The 15,784-nt window shown below is 42.0% G+C and overlaps 1 protein-coding gene across 1 annotated transcript; it reads right to left on the reverse strand.

Moving 5' to 3' along the window:
* Positions 1-7,599: 7,599 nt before the first annotated feature.
* On the reverse strand, positions 7,600-15,310 carry LOC125530365 (serine/threonine-protein phosphatase 4 regulatory subunit 3B; the record flags this gene model as incomplete). Its single annotated transcript, XM_048694770.1, is given in 15 exon segments — positions 7,600-8,550; positions 8,751-8,858; positions 8,956-9,062; positions 9,442-9,549; positions 9,619-9,750; positions 10,312-10,426; positions 10,511-10,725; positions 11,094-11,192; positions 11,688-11,781; positions 11,868-11,945; positions 14,065-14,135; positions 14,737-14,832; positions 14,921-14,998; positions 15,104-15,172; positions 15,243-15,310. Coding segments are annotated over 15 exon segments (1,898 nt in total), but the record flags the coding sequence as incomplete, so codon positions are not given.
* Positions 15,311-15,784: the final 474 nt, after the last annotated feature.

Genomic DNA, 15,784 nt, shown 5'->3' on the forward strand with positions numbered 1-15,784 from the left:
TACGTTCGGTACTTGATCGGTCGGATCGTGAAGACGTACGACTACATCAACCGCGTTGTGCTAACGCTTCCGCTTTCGGTCTACGAGGGTACATGGACAACACTCTCCCCTCTCATTGCTATGCATCACCATGATCTTGCGTGTGCGTAGGAAATTTTTTGAAATTACTATGTTCCCCAACACGTAGCACAGCAACGGTCGGATATTTGAGCTATCAAATTCCTCAGCGCTATCATGTTCCTCACTTGTGGGAAATCCGCACTGGCGAATTCCTAACTCCTCGGTCAGAACAAATTCCTCAGAGACCAGAAGAACTTCGTCTTTGTCACTGAAGAAATTGACTGAATTGTATGAGATTTCCAATGGCTTCACTCGAAAGGATTGGGTAGGTGTAGGATTTTGAGATGAGCATCACTTGGAAACTTTCCTTAATTTTACCTCGACCCCCTTTAACAGACGATGTTTCCTATGACTCAAGAAAGAGAAAATGAAACTACGAAAACAAAAGTCTTCACACTTCATAGTCCTCTCATGAATATCAAGTCTTCAAGGTCACACCAATTCCCTCACTTTCAAAGCCTTCAAGAAAACCAAAGTCTTCATCTGAAGACATTCATTTTTAGGGGTCGACTTTCGTCGTAAATATCAAACTCCTCATAGACTTATAGACATGTGTACACTCACAAACACATTAGTCCCTTAACCTATAAGTCTTCAATACACCAAAATCACTAGGAGGCACTAGATGCACTTACAATATCCACCTTGCAAAAGCGTCTTCTATATGTGCTTCTATCCTTGGTGGGACCTTCGAGTTCCTCTAGGATAGGGTCGCATATTGGGCGTGACAGGATAGATCCCTCTTATTGAGTTCTGTTGCTCAAGACGAAGTTTAGCGCCAAGTAGAAACACATAAAAGCTGAGGAGGCTCACCGGTTCATCAGCGTTGTTGAAAGTGCAACTATCCCTGGGTGGTTTTGGTAATTCCTAACAACATATAGCTCATTAAACTAATGCTCTTTCAAGATGATCATTTAAGAAAGTTCAGTGATTGGCATGGCATGGACTAGGAATGTGGACCCCTCAAAATGCTAAGGACACCTATTGGCAAAAACTCAAGACTCTACATTTTCATTTTAGTGATCCAAGATCACATTGAGTCCATAGGAAAATCCAATACTATTAAAAGGGGATGAGGTGTTACTTAATGGCTTGCTTTCTCAAAATGCTTAGTGATATGCTCCAAAAGCCCTCAACCACTTTCTCATATCCACATATGTCCCAAACCAAGAGTCAAACTCGGCCCCACCGATTTGATCTATCTGGCGCCACCGAGTTCATTTGACATAGCCATAGCCAGAAACCCTAATCAGTTTGGTCTCACCGATAGGGATCTCGGTCTCACCGAGATGGGATTGCAAACTCTCTGTTTCCCTTCGTAACATTTCGGTATAACCGAGATGAGCGATCGGTCCCACCAAGTTCGCAATGCAACTCTCTGTTTCCTTTTCGTAACGTTTCGGTCTCACAGAAATGAGCGATCGGTCCCATCGAGTTTGCCTAACCAACTCTCTGTTTGCCTATTACAGAAATCGGTCTCACCGAGTTTATGTGATTGGTCTCACCGAGATTACGTTATGCCCTAACCCTAATGAAATCGGTCCCACCGAGTTGACATGTCGGTCACACCAAAAAGCCTAATGTTCACATTTTGAACTAAATCGGTCTGACCGAGTTTGAGTATTCGGTCTCATCGAGTTTGGTAAATTGTGTGTAACGGCTAGATTTTGTGTGAAGGCTATATATACCCCTCCACCCATCCTCCATTCATGGAGAGAGCCATCAGAACGTGCCTACACTTCTATCATTCATTTTCTCAGAGAGAACCACCTACTCATGTGTTGAGACCAAGATATTCCAATCCAACCAAAAGAATCTTGATCTCTAGCCTTTCCCCAAGTTGCTTTCCACTCAAATCATTTTTCCACCAAATCCAAATCTGTGAGAGAGAATTGAGTGTTGGGGAGACTATCATTTGAAGCACAAGAGCAACGAGTTCATCACCAACACACCATCTATTACCTTTTGGAGAGTGGTGTCTCCTAGATTGGTTAGGTGTCACTTGGGAGCCTCCGTCAAGATTGTGGAGTTGAACCAAGGAGTTTGTAAGGGCAAGGAGATCGCCTACTTCGTGAAAATCTACCAAGTGAGGCAAGTCCTTTGTGGGCAATGGCCATGGTGGGATAGACAAGGTTGCTTCTTCGTGGACCCTTCGTGGGTGGAGCCCTCCGTGGACTCGCGCTAGCGTTACCCTTCGTGGGTTGAAGTCTTCATCAATGTGGATGCACGTTAGCACCACCTATCGGAACCACGCCAAAAATCTTCGTGTCTACATTGCCTTTGCTCCCTCTAAACTCCTCCCCTTTACCTTCATATGCAATGATTTACATTCCGCTGCTATACTCTTAGATTTGCATGTGTAGGTTGTTTGCTTGACTTGTGCTAAGTTGCTAAAATCTTCCAAGACTTAAAATTGGGAAAAGGCTAGATTTTTATTTGGTCAAGTAGTCTAATCACCACCCCTCTAGACATACTTTCGATCCTACAGTTGTGATATCAACGCGACTAGAGGCTCAAACTCGAAGCCCGGCCCAACAAGCATGTACGCAAGCACCTCATCGTCAGATAGGGGCTTGCCGATGGATACCGTCGCATCAGCGGACCCCTTCATCTTGCGATAGTACTCCGACGCAGAGAGGTCCTTCTTCTTCAGATTAGATAGATGGTACCTTAGTTGCATGACGCGGACTCAGTTTTCTGATGCAAACATGTCATGGAGAGTAGTCCAAACAGCAACAGAGGTGATCAACTGCATCATCTGACCGAGGATGTCATCAGTCATGGATCCTAGGAGAGCGATCGTCACGAGCTGGTTTTGCTGGTACCATCGAAGGAAATTTGGGTTGGCCGCCTCGACGGCTGCATCTCTCGTTCCTTCTGTGATGGTGTGCGGTGGTGCTTCCATCGTGTTGGTGACATAGCCATACATACCATTTGCGCCAAGGGCGAGAATAGCATGGGTCTTCCATAGCAGGAAGTTATCCCAGGTGAGGCAGATTGTCGAGAGACGTGACAAATATTGGGGCTGAAGAGCTAGAGCCAGTGGCGATGCTGCCGGCGTTGAGGGAGAAGGGGACTCTAGTGGTGCCGGCTAAGGGAACAGAATTGGTGCCAGCCATAGCTGTGGTGGGGGTTGGATCTTTTTGTTCTGATACCAAGTGAGGCAAATTGAATTGCAGTGATAATACACACTAGTGTTGATCTGTTTATATACACCACGTACAGGTTCAGTTACACCTCAGTATATGGTGGACAATTAATATTAAGGTCCCTAGACCTTCTACATTTTAGCACTAACCTATAATGCTAGACAGCACTAACTGATGCAACTAATCACAAGATACGTGTTTAACACCCGATGTCGAGACTGAGAAATATGGGATAAAAATGATGCTAGCAAACGTGGTTCAACAAAACCAATTTGAATGATTGGTCACTAAAGGCACTGGAATGCATCTCCACACTTCCAGTGAGATGTGTGATATGATGCATGTGAAGGATGTCAAGCCTAATGCGATCAAGTTGAGACTGTTTTTGGTTTAGCTTAGCGGTAGAGAAAAAGGATGCATTATCTAAAGGCGCCATCAATACGTGGGAAGGTTGTTGCAATTTTTTTAGAATTAAATATTTTCCTCGAGCTAAAACAATGTAGCTCTGCGCTAACATGTTTTAAGCAGGAATATTGCGAGAAACTAGAACTTTCGTGGGAAAGGGTGAAAAAGGCGTAAGAAATTGTCCAAACCACGGCATGGAGGAATGGCTTATTATCCATGTGATTTATAATGCTCTAAATCCTTTGTCAAAGAATATGTTAGAAACTGCCACATGTGGTGCCTTCATGGGCCATCGTGCCCAAGAAGCAAAGAAGTTGTTTAATGACATGCAAGAAAACCATGCCCATTGACATGTGGAGAGGTCTTCAACACACAAGGTAAAATATGTTAATGAAGAAAATAATAAAGAGCCTAATGCTACAATTTATAAGCTCTTAGGTATCATAAAACGGAAAGATAATGTCCTTATTAGTGACATTACAAAATCTGCTACTAATGATGTAAACTTTGTAGCTCGTGAAAATTATAATTCTGGTTGGAGAAATCAAAACTCATATGAAAGCAATAATCATAATCCCTACACCAACCCTGCATGTGCTCCAAATAAATATAGAACAACAATGGTAATAGCATTGGTAATCATCATACCTTAGAGGAAACTCTAATTCTTTCATTGTTGCTCAAAACTAAGAAAAATAACTCCTTTACCAAACTGCTTAAAATGCATGTTGTTTGCCTCGGTCAGATGACTAGTAATGATATGCAGGCTCTACAAGAAAGAACACGTCAGGTCGAGACCCTGGTAACAAAGAATGATGAATGCAAACTCTCATCCTAGCAATGTTTGCGGGAAAACCAGAACCAAGTCCAGTCGAATCCGTAAAAATGGTCAGAATTGAGGTTAAATTTAGTTGATTCAACTTTTAAGCAAGCTTCGGGCAGGTATTAAGAAAAATATTGTGGTGAAGATCAATGATTGTACTATAGTTCTTGATCTTTGTTGTAGTTAATATGCCAGAAGATGATAACACACCAATTATCTTAGTTAGACCCTTAGGGCATCTCCAAAACGGACCCTTGTCTAGATCCATCCGGATTGCGCGGCCTAGACGTGTTTTGTCATCCAATGCAGTCATGTATCAGTCTGGATGTGCTTTTTACCATAAATTGGAAGCAAACTGGGGGGCTTTGTGAGAGTCCGGACACGAGCCACGTAGGGCTCTGACACCCCCGCCCACTCTCTCTTCCACTCTGCCCTGCTTCATCTTGCTTTGCATCGGCGCCCTCCTCCTCCACGCCACCGTTGTACCTCTCCGGCCGTCACACAGGCATTGCCGGACGTCCGCAATCACCACCCATGCGCCCGCTCACCTTATACTACGGCGTCGTCCACCCAGAATCCGTCCGCAACCAGGTACCCTCTGTCCCCCTCCCTTGTCGACAACATCATGTCTGTCACCACACCCGGCAGGTGTTCAATCAAATGCCATTAAGCTTATTTTCGAACTTCATGTTGGTTTTTTTGAGTACGAAGGATGGCAGGGTACTCGAGCATGGAGGATGAGTTGTGCGATCTGTGGTTGGCTGTATCCACGGATTTCGTAGGCAGGAGCAAAGGGGGGCTCTTCTCGCAGTGCGTGCATGGTTCATTTCATGCATGAAAGCACATTGCGCCCTACGACATGCACACCATCCATGAGCGCAATGTGAAGTCGTTAGCGTATCGGTAGTACACCATCCAGACCACTGTCGCCAAGTTCTGTAAAGTAGTTAATTGGCTAGAGGCAATGTGTCCCATTCATGCGGCAACCATGAAGATCGTAAGTTTTGCTTCTTCTTGCTCAACTTGTTGATTGATTCATTCACTCACTCAATGCTTCTCTACACCTTGTGTAGCCTATACGAGTTGACGTGTTGTACCACAAGGTAGAGGACGGACCATTTACGCAAATACACTGTTGGATGAAGCTCAAGGGGCAGTATGTGTGGGACGACTTGATCCGTTCATGAAAAACTTGTTGAACATCCGCTTAATCTTGTTGGATTTGAACTAATGTTATACTAGATTTATTTGCATACTAAGTATGGATGACTTGTGCTATTTTCTATTCAAACTTTGATAAATTTCATTGTGTTTGAATTTCATCTAGTTAGTTGAAGCCCGGCTTGAAATGTATGTGGATAGTGTTAGATGGCTGCCTACCACGAATTGGTCATGTGTCCATGAACTAGTCCTCCTGTCCACGAACGGATACGTGTCCAGTTTGCAGGTCAACGTTATAGATGCCTTATAGGACTATCAAGGCGTGGATTGATATGCCCCTTGTCAATTTACGCACCCTTTGTTCATCCATATAGAATGTTTTAGACCGACCATATCTTATATTAACGAAGAGAGGGAGTAGTTCATTTGTCCAAAAAGAAAAGGAGAAAAGTCTATGCTATCACATTGAAGGTGTAACACTATGTCTTGTGGGCACAGTTGAGCCGAAAAGTATTAAAATCAACGCGGTCAAGCTAACGACCAAAAACAAAAGCATTTTATGGGAAACAACCGAAAACATACGACGCATTTCGTCCGATTTGTATTATATATGTGGAGGGTTGAGTGAATATCCGTTCTTTTTGGTTCAGTAATGGGATGCTTTCTCAATTCAAAGATTTGGTCCGATTTGTATTATACATGTGGAGGGTTGAGTGAATATCCATTCTTTTTGGTTCAGCAATGGGATGCTTTCTCAATTCAAAGACATACAAACCTAGATCGTAGGATTAAGCCATATATAAGTGAACACCAAAAGAACACGGTCGATCCAGCCACCACAAGGCAGTGGGAGAGGGACGAGGCAAGGTGCTCGCGGTGTATAAGGGTGAGGTCGCCGGAGCTGCCGCCCGTGGCGGCACGGGAGGTCATGGTAGCAAGGGAAGGGGGGCTTGGAAAAGGGGAGTCAGACAAATAGACCGAGAGGAGCGTTTTCACTTCCCACTCAATGCGTCCAGTTTTGGGCTTTGCAAAGCGATGTATCAGATTACAGCGGGATCAAATCCGACCCAGCTGAAACGTATTCGGGAAGCAATGTAATCTGTAGACAGAGCAAAAGTCAAGAACCAAACGCATGGATAGTGTTTCCTGCTATTCAACCCATGTAGGGCCAGTTCTTGTGGCGGCTTATGTTTCCTACTATTCAACCCATGTAGACCAACCCATGTAGACCAGTTCTTTTGTCGGCTTAAAACATAAGCCGCCTCCTCCCTAAGCTTTTTTCTAAGCCGCCTCCCTCATTTATTGAGGCTTCTTAACTAATATAGAAGTCTCAATAAATTTTGAAAGCGGCTTATTTTTTAAGCTAAGAAGAGGCAGCTTATTTTTTAAGCCGCCCAAAAGAACTAGCCTGTAGAATAAACAAAGGAAGTATGTATTTGTTCGTTCTGTTTAATAAAAGATGTTTAGAGATTACACCAATCCCTAACCACTATCACAAAGGTATGAGCAAGCATTTCACACAATGACCAGGCTAATTTGCAAGATGTTTAGTAAATTTGTAAGGTTCACAACAAAGGCATAAACCAGAGAAGTTCAGAACACAAGCTTAAATTTGGAAGGTTAACAACAAACATTTCATTCGAAAATATAATCATAATCTTCTACTGTGTACAAATCCCAGACTGAAAGACATGGCCATATATTCATTCAAAATTACTCTTGTTCAACCTTTTGAATAAATTATTCTATCATATAAATTAATTACTCATCCAAGTCAAAGTATATCCAGCCAAAACTACTAATCGACAAATTGCAACTGTAAGATATGGATAATATCACTCTCAACTGAAACTATTCTTGCCCACTTGTTTTACAACATCAACATCTCAGCCAATGATCCTAGAAAGAAATACGGGAGAAAGTGCATGCCAAGTCAAAGTATATCCAGCCAAAACTACTAATCGACAAATTACAACTGTAAGATATGAATAATATCACTCTCAACTGAAACTATTCTTGCCCACTTGTTTTACAACATCAACATCTTAGCCAATGATCCTAGAAAGAAATACGGGAGAAAGTGCATGCCAATTCTCAGTTTCATATATTCACTGCTCTCCCTATATAGAGAGAGAAAGAGATACATAGAGAGAGAGAGGTGACTCGATTAATGCTGAACCGAAAGGCATGCCAATTCTCAGTTTCATATCTTTCCTTCTGGAAGAATTACTTTACAGGCTGTGATGGTAGCTGCAATTTCATTCAAGATTTACAGAGAAGTGTGATTTACATCACCTCGAATCATGCTTCTGGATTTGAGATTAATAGATTCAGCCTTCTCCAGAGCCAAAAACATGTTGTTCCTTCCTGTTGGCAAGCATTGATCGGTCGAATCCTGGGGCAAGCCAGTGTGGAGAAGAGCTGTCAATTTGTCATCTCACTAAATAGGGCTCTGAATCGTTTATTTTGGTGGTATTTACAGCCTTCTCACTAGACAAACTGCCCATTGCTTTGATACAATCACCGCCAACTTGCCGTGAGGTTTCTGCAGTGTCTGTGGAATGTTGATGCTCATCAGAATGTGTAGCATGCTCCCCCAAAACACCATTGGCCTCGCAACTTGGCGAGCTTGAGGCAAGTGAATCCTTGTGTTTGCTAGCCAGATTAGTCAAACCAGAAATCTTGGCACAAGTAATCCTTGTTTCAATCTTTTGTCTCTTGCGAACCTCCCCATCTGCATGTTTGCCATCCCCCGTGTTTACTAATTTCCGCTTCACTGTGGATATAGTTAAGAGCTCATCGTCATCCACAGGCCTATCAGGCTCCTTGGGTGGCGGATTGAAATCCTCGTCATCATCATCGGCATAGTCCACAAGCCCACCAGATTTAGGCCTGCAAAGATGGGCAAAAAATGACAAAACAGCATCAACAAAATAAATTACATCGCCTGAGAAAAAATTCAAAATCTTCATGATAATATTAGTCCAGATTTTCTAATTGATGCAACAATAGAAAACACCATGGGAACCGACAGCAAGTTTTTTTTGTCGCGTAACCGACAGTCAGTTAAACTGTGTATGAAGAGAATATACCTTGAGGATATGTCACCAGTTTCGCTTCCATTGGCTACATCATCCTTGCTTTCTTCATTATGTTCACTGTGTGCATGTTTAGTCCGCCTTACTGAATCTTCCTCGTCACTAGGAGCAAAAAATTGCACCATCATTAATGGCACATTCTGCAAAGCTATATTGCAAACAAAATAAGCAATCAATGACAAAACAAAACACAGAATACCTCTCATTGAAATAATCTTCCTCTTCCTTCTCAAGACCTCTTCCTTCTGCCTTCTTTCTCATGTCAGGCACACTAGCACTTAATTTCATATCGGCACTCTCCAAGTACTTGCAACAACAAAATGAAAAGAGACTTGATGCAAATACAAATACTAGTAGTAACATAGTGGGGAGAAATTATCTACAAGCTCAACTTGAATGGTTTTCATGGTTTACTTAGTTAATAGTAGAGCTTGTTTGTTCAACCTGCTGGATTTGCCATATTGGTTCGAGCAATTTGTTGGATTTGCATCCTTAACAACCACACACATGGGAAAAAGTAACATACGGAAATATCGAATTAAATCTTGGCCGGTTTTCTTCAAATTTTTAGTTCATAATTCTTAGGGGTTTGTACACTTGTCATCTTCTTTTTCCATGACACAGTGGTGAGATACCCAGTCTATCGTCAAAACAAGATGCGGCGGTGCACAAGAAGATGGTCAACCTGTTGATACTTGAGTTTGAAGGCCTGAATGCTCCCGAAGTGTTCAAACTTCATAAGTTGATCTGAGAAAGACTCGGTAACATAAATAACAAGAGGTTTTAGATTTTCCTGCACAAGAAGAAATCCAATGAGTAAGCTACAATTCATAGTTATTCCGAGAAGTTTTGAAAAATGTACCTTCCGTATGTGTTCCAACAGTTCGAGTACTCCGGATTGTAGCATGTTATATCTATCCCCATTTTCCACAAAGGCATCAATTATTGGTTTCAACAAGTTAAACTTGACAACATGGCGAATAAGATGTTCATCCTAGAAAGAAAATACCAAGTGGTATTAAAATAGATATCAAGAAGCTTGCGCTTGACTCACTACACAAGATAGTACAGTTTGACACACAGCCCACTGCCCCATTTTATACATAATAAAGGTAAAATGCAAACCTTGAGAACAATTATTTCATGTCCGTGGATTGCAAACATGTGATGACAGTATGACACATAATATGTACTCCCTCCGTTCCGAATTACTTGTCTTAGATTTGTCTAGATACGGAGGTATCTAGCACTAAAATGAGTCTAGATACATCCGTATAGACAAGTAATTCGGAACGGAGGGAGTAGTAAAAGGTGAAGCACACCCAGTCACTATAATCTTTGCTGGACAAGTCAGATGTATGATGCAACAAGCAGCAATACAAATTGCTTAAGGAACCAAACAGAAGTAGTTGAACTACTAGATCAAAAGATCCCGCTATGCCACAGATATATCAAAAGTTTGTAAACTTAAGGGAACTTCCAATTTACCAATAGTTGCTGCCGTCAACAACCCAAGTAACACAAAAGGAAATCGAGAAAAAACTTCGTTACCCACATTTCTGGATATAATAGTGCGCATAAACCTGACAGCTGCAACAACCAAAAACTTCTCGCTTCGTCGAGTCATGGTAAGGATTTTCTCTATCGCATTGTTCATAAGGAAGTTGCACCTACAAGATTATACTCATTTAGCAGGTGTGCGATAAGTGAACAGCAGCAGTATGTTGTTGAAATAAAGTTGGATGGGGCATTACTTAATTCTATAGGGATGATGGACTACACAGAAGCATAATAGTTCGCAGACATTTAACAGAATTTCTGGCTTGATACGATGCACTTCAGTGTTTCCACCAACGAGAGCTGAGTTAGGTGATGTTCGGGTAGCACTCCTCGAAGGACAAGAGGATGCTATTACATCAACCAAATAGTCAAGGTGCCTTTCATAGAAAATCTCAATAATTACGTCTCTCTGCACCAAGGGGAAAGAAGAGTAAGTACCACCAACTGAGCCTAGTTAAAAACAGGTACAGATTTTGGATATCTTGGAGCCGACATCAAGGCGAGCAGATGCAGAAGAATGACAGCAAACTACATCTAAAAAGAACTGAACATAACAACAAAGATGTAAAGCATCAACTTCAGATAACATAGAAACTTGAGGGACACTTCAGACGAAAGTCACTGCCTCAGAACATTGGCAAGTGGTGATGATCGTACAAGAAATATGCTGTCTGTAGATAAACTTTTCTACTTCAGATGAGAATCTTTAAGTGAAATTTGAGGGGTAAAGATAGCATACAACTTCTTAAACCTATTTTGGCCAAAAAAGTAACTTACATGTGCTCCAGACATAGTGAAAGAATCCATTAATATACGGAGGATTTCCAGAAATTGGCAGTGCATTTGCTCACCAAAGTCAGTTACCATTCCTTTAACCTGAAATTTAGTGATTAGCCTTTAAAGTGTGAAGTAAAACATATATTCTAGAAAAGATAGCGATGTGGTTAAACTGTCGATGATAAAAAAAATGCTAATATGATCAAATCACAAAGATGTTTGGTGAATTTTCTGGAACAAAAACAAGATCCGTACTTACAATGGTATATTGGACATGCATACCTGATCTAAAGCCTATTCTTTAAACAATATCAATTTACACCCTTTAAGTATCGCCTAAACCTATTAATTCACCCTCGAATTCAAAACCATTTAGTCTACACCCTCGGACTTCAAAGAAATACCCCCTTAGCCTGAAATCACTGGTTTCAACTGATGGTATCAGAAGTAGCAAAATTGTCGGCTTGGTAATCTGGGAGCTGAGATGATAAGTTTCTTATTTAACTTTTCACCATTGTTGATAAGGTCATAAACACCCTGAGCATATTAATTACTGCATACAGTACTGCAGACCTCAAAGTAACTGCAACTTACCAAAAGTCCAAGAAGAGAATTTCCTTCTTGCTGGACAATATATGACCTCAATAGGTTAGGGTCCTGATTAAGAAAAAGAATAACGATATCCGTCCTGCAATTGTCAAATGAAATGCAAAGAGTTTAGAAGAGAAAAGGCTGCATCAACAATGAGAGGGTGATTCGGCGCTTCATAAGTACCCAGCCGAAACAATTTTTCTGTCTTGACTCTGCAACACATCAGATACAATTTCAAATACACCTTCACCTGAAAGATCCCTGAAGAAAATAAATAGTTAGCTAATAAATTTATAGCAGCAAGTCCTACAGTTCAATAAAAGTTTGCAGGAAGCAACATTTTGAGAAGAGAAAAAAGCAGCAGCTTCATCCTTCAAAATTGATTAGAGGAATGGATAGGTCTGTGCACTCTATTATAGAGAATGGCCGCGCATGCACAGAGAACATTACAACACATCTCAAAAACACGGATACGCTAGGCAAGTAACGAATCTGTATCCGGTAAGGGTGCTTTTCCGATATATCCTATGTGTATCCGACATTTAAACAACAAAAATAACTGTTTAGTACTGATGCACGATGCATACTCCCAGAATCAACTCTGTTACAGCCCAGCCCAGCTATCTTCCAACCCTAGGCCCGATACCTCTCAGTTAATCCATTCCGTCCCAGCCCTCCCGACCTAGCTGGCGGCTCATCCAGCGGTGGCAATGGTAGGGGCAATGGTGGCAGGCCGGCGGCGTGCACCTGTAGTGCTGCGCTTCTACTTCCTCACCGTCTCACGCAGCAGCCAGGTAAGCTTCAGTGCTCCTTCAGTAGCTGCTCACCGGCTTCCTTGCCTCCCCCTCTTAAGCAGCAGCAAGGTAAGCTGCTCGCACGCTCTTTACCTCCCACTCTATTTTGAGCAGCAGCAAGGCAATCTTCCTCCCTGCCCACCCTCACCCCCCTCTCATCTAGAGTTCTTGCCCAGGACGTAATAGCTGTGAAAATGGATTGGAAGCAATGTTTTTAAGGCGGCGATTCGAGATAAGGCGCTGGGTGGGGGTGGGGGGCACCTCACCTTTTAAGCACTTAAAGCGTAAGGCGAGGCGGACGCCTTAGACACATACATATATAATATGGCAGCCAATTAGGAGATTTAACAGCTACCATTAATAAGAGTAGTAAATCTTTCCTCTCTAAATCTGGCCAGAACCCATACTTCCAAGCTGGATCATTGCATGTAGCTCTTCTCCTAAGATCATTTCGATAGATCCTAAGCATTACCAGCCACAGGATCCATCAGAGCAGGCACACTTGGCTACTGCAGCGACACTAGGAGAAGGGTCAATCGGCCGCCAGAGAAAAAAGAGAAGAGCCAACAAGTAGAGCAACCGAAGCAGATCTGGGAGGAAACAGATGCGGAGACGAGAGAAAACAGAGGCAGGGAGCCTCCCTCCCTCCCTCCCTCCCTCGCCTTCCTCTGCTGTCTAAGTCAAGCTCGACGCTTTGCTACCTGGGAGTGCCCTGACGCCTAAGTGTACCAAATTACAAGATATCCTTTAGCAAATCTGAAGCTAAAAGGCAGCAAAGTAAAGCATTGGGATGCCAAAGAGTGCATAGAATGGCACCACCACCTCAGGCATACCAGTATCATATGTTCTTTTTTTTAAAGGCAGTATCATATGTTCTATTGCAAAAGAAGACAGGATAAGAGGGTTAAAACTTCAGACATCAAAGCAGCGGCGGATGTCTTGTTTATAAGCACATCTTACTCAAGCAAAGTCACACAGTTGTCAAAGATAAAGTACTGTTGCATGATGCACTATGTTTACAGGTACAGCCTATATGCATAAGTAACACAATAAACATTTATCTTAACTAGGCAAGTTAAGACAAATACTACGGCACAAGGACAGAGTGCCCTCCCCATTTGAGTAAAGTTAAAAACGACCGAATTCATAAGCAATGTGACATTAGTCTGTCTAATCCCATCCACTCCTCCATTCATCCTCTAACCTCTTAGTTTCCTCCCAATCCCCTACTGATGTGCAAGTCCAGATATCCTCCTGTGCAGTAGTACTGATCATATACAGTACATCAGAAATTTTTACAGTGGCATGCAATGAGCAGGTGCAGTGTGCTCATTGAATTGAAAACCAGAAGCTTGCAAGAACTTAACCAGGGACTCAGCTACGTATGATATTGGCATAACTATCCTCTGGTTTGAGCTGCGTACAGCAAACCACACAGTGAAACAAGAGTTTTAGTTAATAGCCATGCATCACAGTTTGCATATTTGAAATTTTGGCACGTCTGGAGTTTGTGTTGTGTTATTATGGCTTGTGTGGTCTAGCTAGAGGGCATAGGACGAAAAAGAAGAAAGAAAACAAGTATATACCGAAACAGTCGTAGTTGTTGTACAAGCGGCAAACTCTTACTAAGAGTGCAGAACTCATGCAAGAACAGGACCTGCAAGCACCAGAAACACCATTGTCAGACGCGGAGCATTAATAACTTCTCCACATTCCAGTAACTGCAACAGCTATATGCATGTAAAAGCAATTATCATCTGGATCATCTCAACCTGAAAACAGAACTGAACGCAAATGATGTAGTTCTTTAAAATGGCATTGAGCTGAGCCCCAGACCACATATTAAACCACACATCACAGTGCATCTATCTGAATTTCTCTAAATACTACGCAGGACACAGAAACTCCAACATCCTGCAGAAAATGAAATAGTCTAGATGACTATCAAATTTAACAAACTGCCAACTAAGCTCCCACTGTTGAGAAAAATCACCAATGCATCAACGAAGCTCACAACAACAGATTTTGGTCCTTCATAATCACGTGCACCGCTAAATATGATATTCCTCTAACTCACGGAGAAAATCGTATCAGTCAGCTACATTTTACAGTGCCCAAACTAAATTCCTTTGTAGCAATGACACAATGTGAAGGAATTGATAATAATCTCTATCAATAAACAGATTTGATAATGAAAAGGATACTTAATGGGATCAAGCCATAAACTCGTCTAACAAAAGATAAGAAGAATGTCTCACCAATTCTCTTTTCGATTCCATAGAAATATTTGGTGATCTCATCCTAGAGAATAAGTCTTGGATAAAGCAAGCATCATCCTTCAGTAAGGAAATAACCTACAGACAGATTATTCACTTGTATGTGACAAAGAATAAAGAAATTGATGAGGACACGTCAACACTAGGTGAAGGCTGAAATACTAACAGCAGCATTGTTCGTGTGTATCATCGTGTTAAGACTAGCCAGAGTGGCATCATCTAATATTCGGGGTAATATAACATCCTGCAGATGCCAAAATGAGCACAATTTTAAACGCGCAAAGCAAAGCAGTATCAAGTCTCCACAAAATTCCATCATGTAACAAATCAAGTGAGAAATGTGACTGACCTTTAGATACCCTATTCTGTACGTTTGATGTATCCTTGAAACCACAGAAATATTTTTAATAGGTATGGCCTGTAGAAAGAAAAAGCTTTTACTAAATATTTATTATTCAAGATCGTAAGGAGTATAAAGATCAACACACCTCTTTGAAAACTACATGATCCTTCAGAAAAATGCGATGCTTTTGCACTTTAGCAACCTCTGGATCATCTGTACAAGTTATTAAATTCACTAAAATTAGTAGAAAAAATTGAAGCAGCCTCACAGGCTATCAATCAAAACCAATCGTATATAATTTCAAGATATGTAGAGATTATGTGTTAAGAGTACGTAATGGGACTAATGGGCCCGGGCTGGCGGTATAGCCCGTTAGTCTTAGGGTTAATTAGAGATAAGGGTCGCTTGCTTAGGGGTCAAGTAAGCCTTGCTAGGGAGTCAAGTAAACCTCTCTATATAAGGGGAGAAGATGTATCAATCTAATCAAGCAAGAATTAAGAAGGAAATCCCTTCCCTCTTGCCCGGCCGTGGGCAAAAAGGCCCCCGGCCGGCCCTCTTACGCCCTCCTTCTAGCAGCGCCATAACAATTTGGTATCAGCTTTCCCGAATTCGATCATGTCCAGCCCTCCACCGAGTTCTTCCCACCCGCCGCCGCCGCACCCCTACCCGCCGCCACCAGCGTCTTTA

The sequence above is a fragment of the Triticum urartu genome, unplaced genomic scaffold (genome assembly GCF_003073215.2).
Source record: "Triticum urartu cultivar G1812 unplaced genomic scaffold, Tu2.1 TuUngrouped_contig_6266, whole genome shotgun sequence".
Classification (NCBI taxonomy): Eukaryota; Viridiplantae; Streptophyta; class Magnoliopsida; order Poales; family Poaceae; genus Triticum; species Triticum urartu.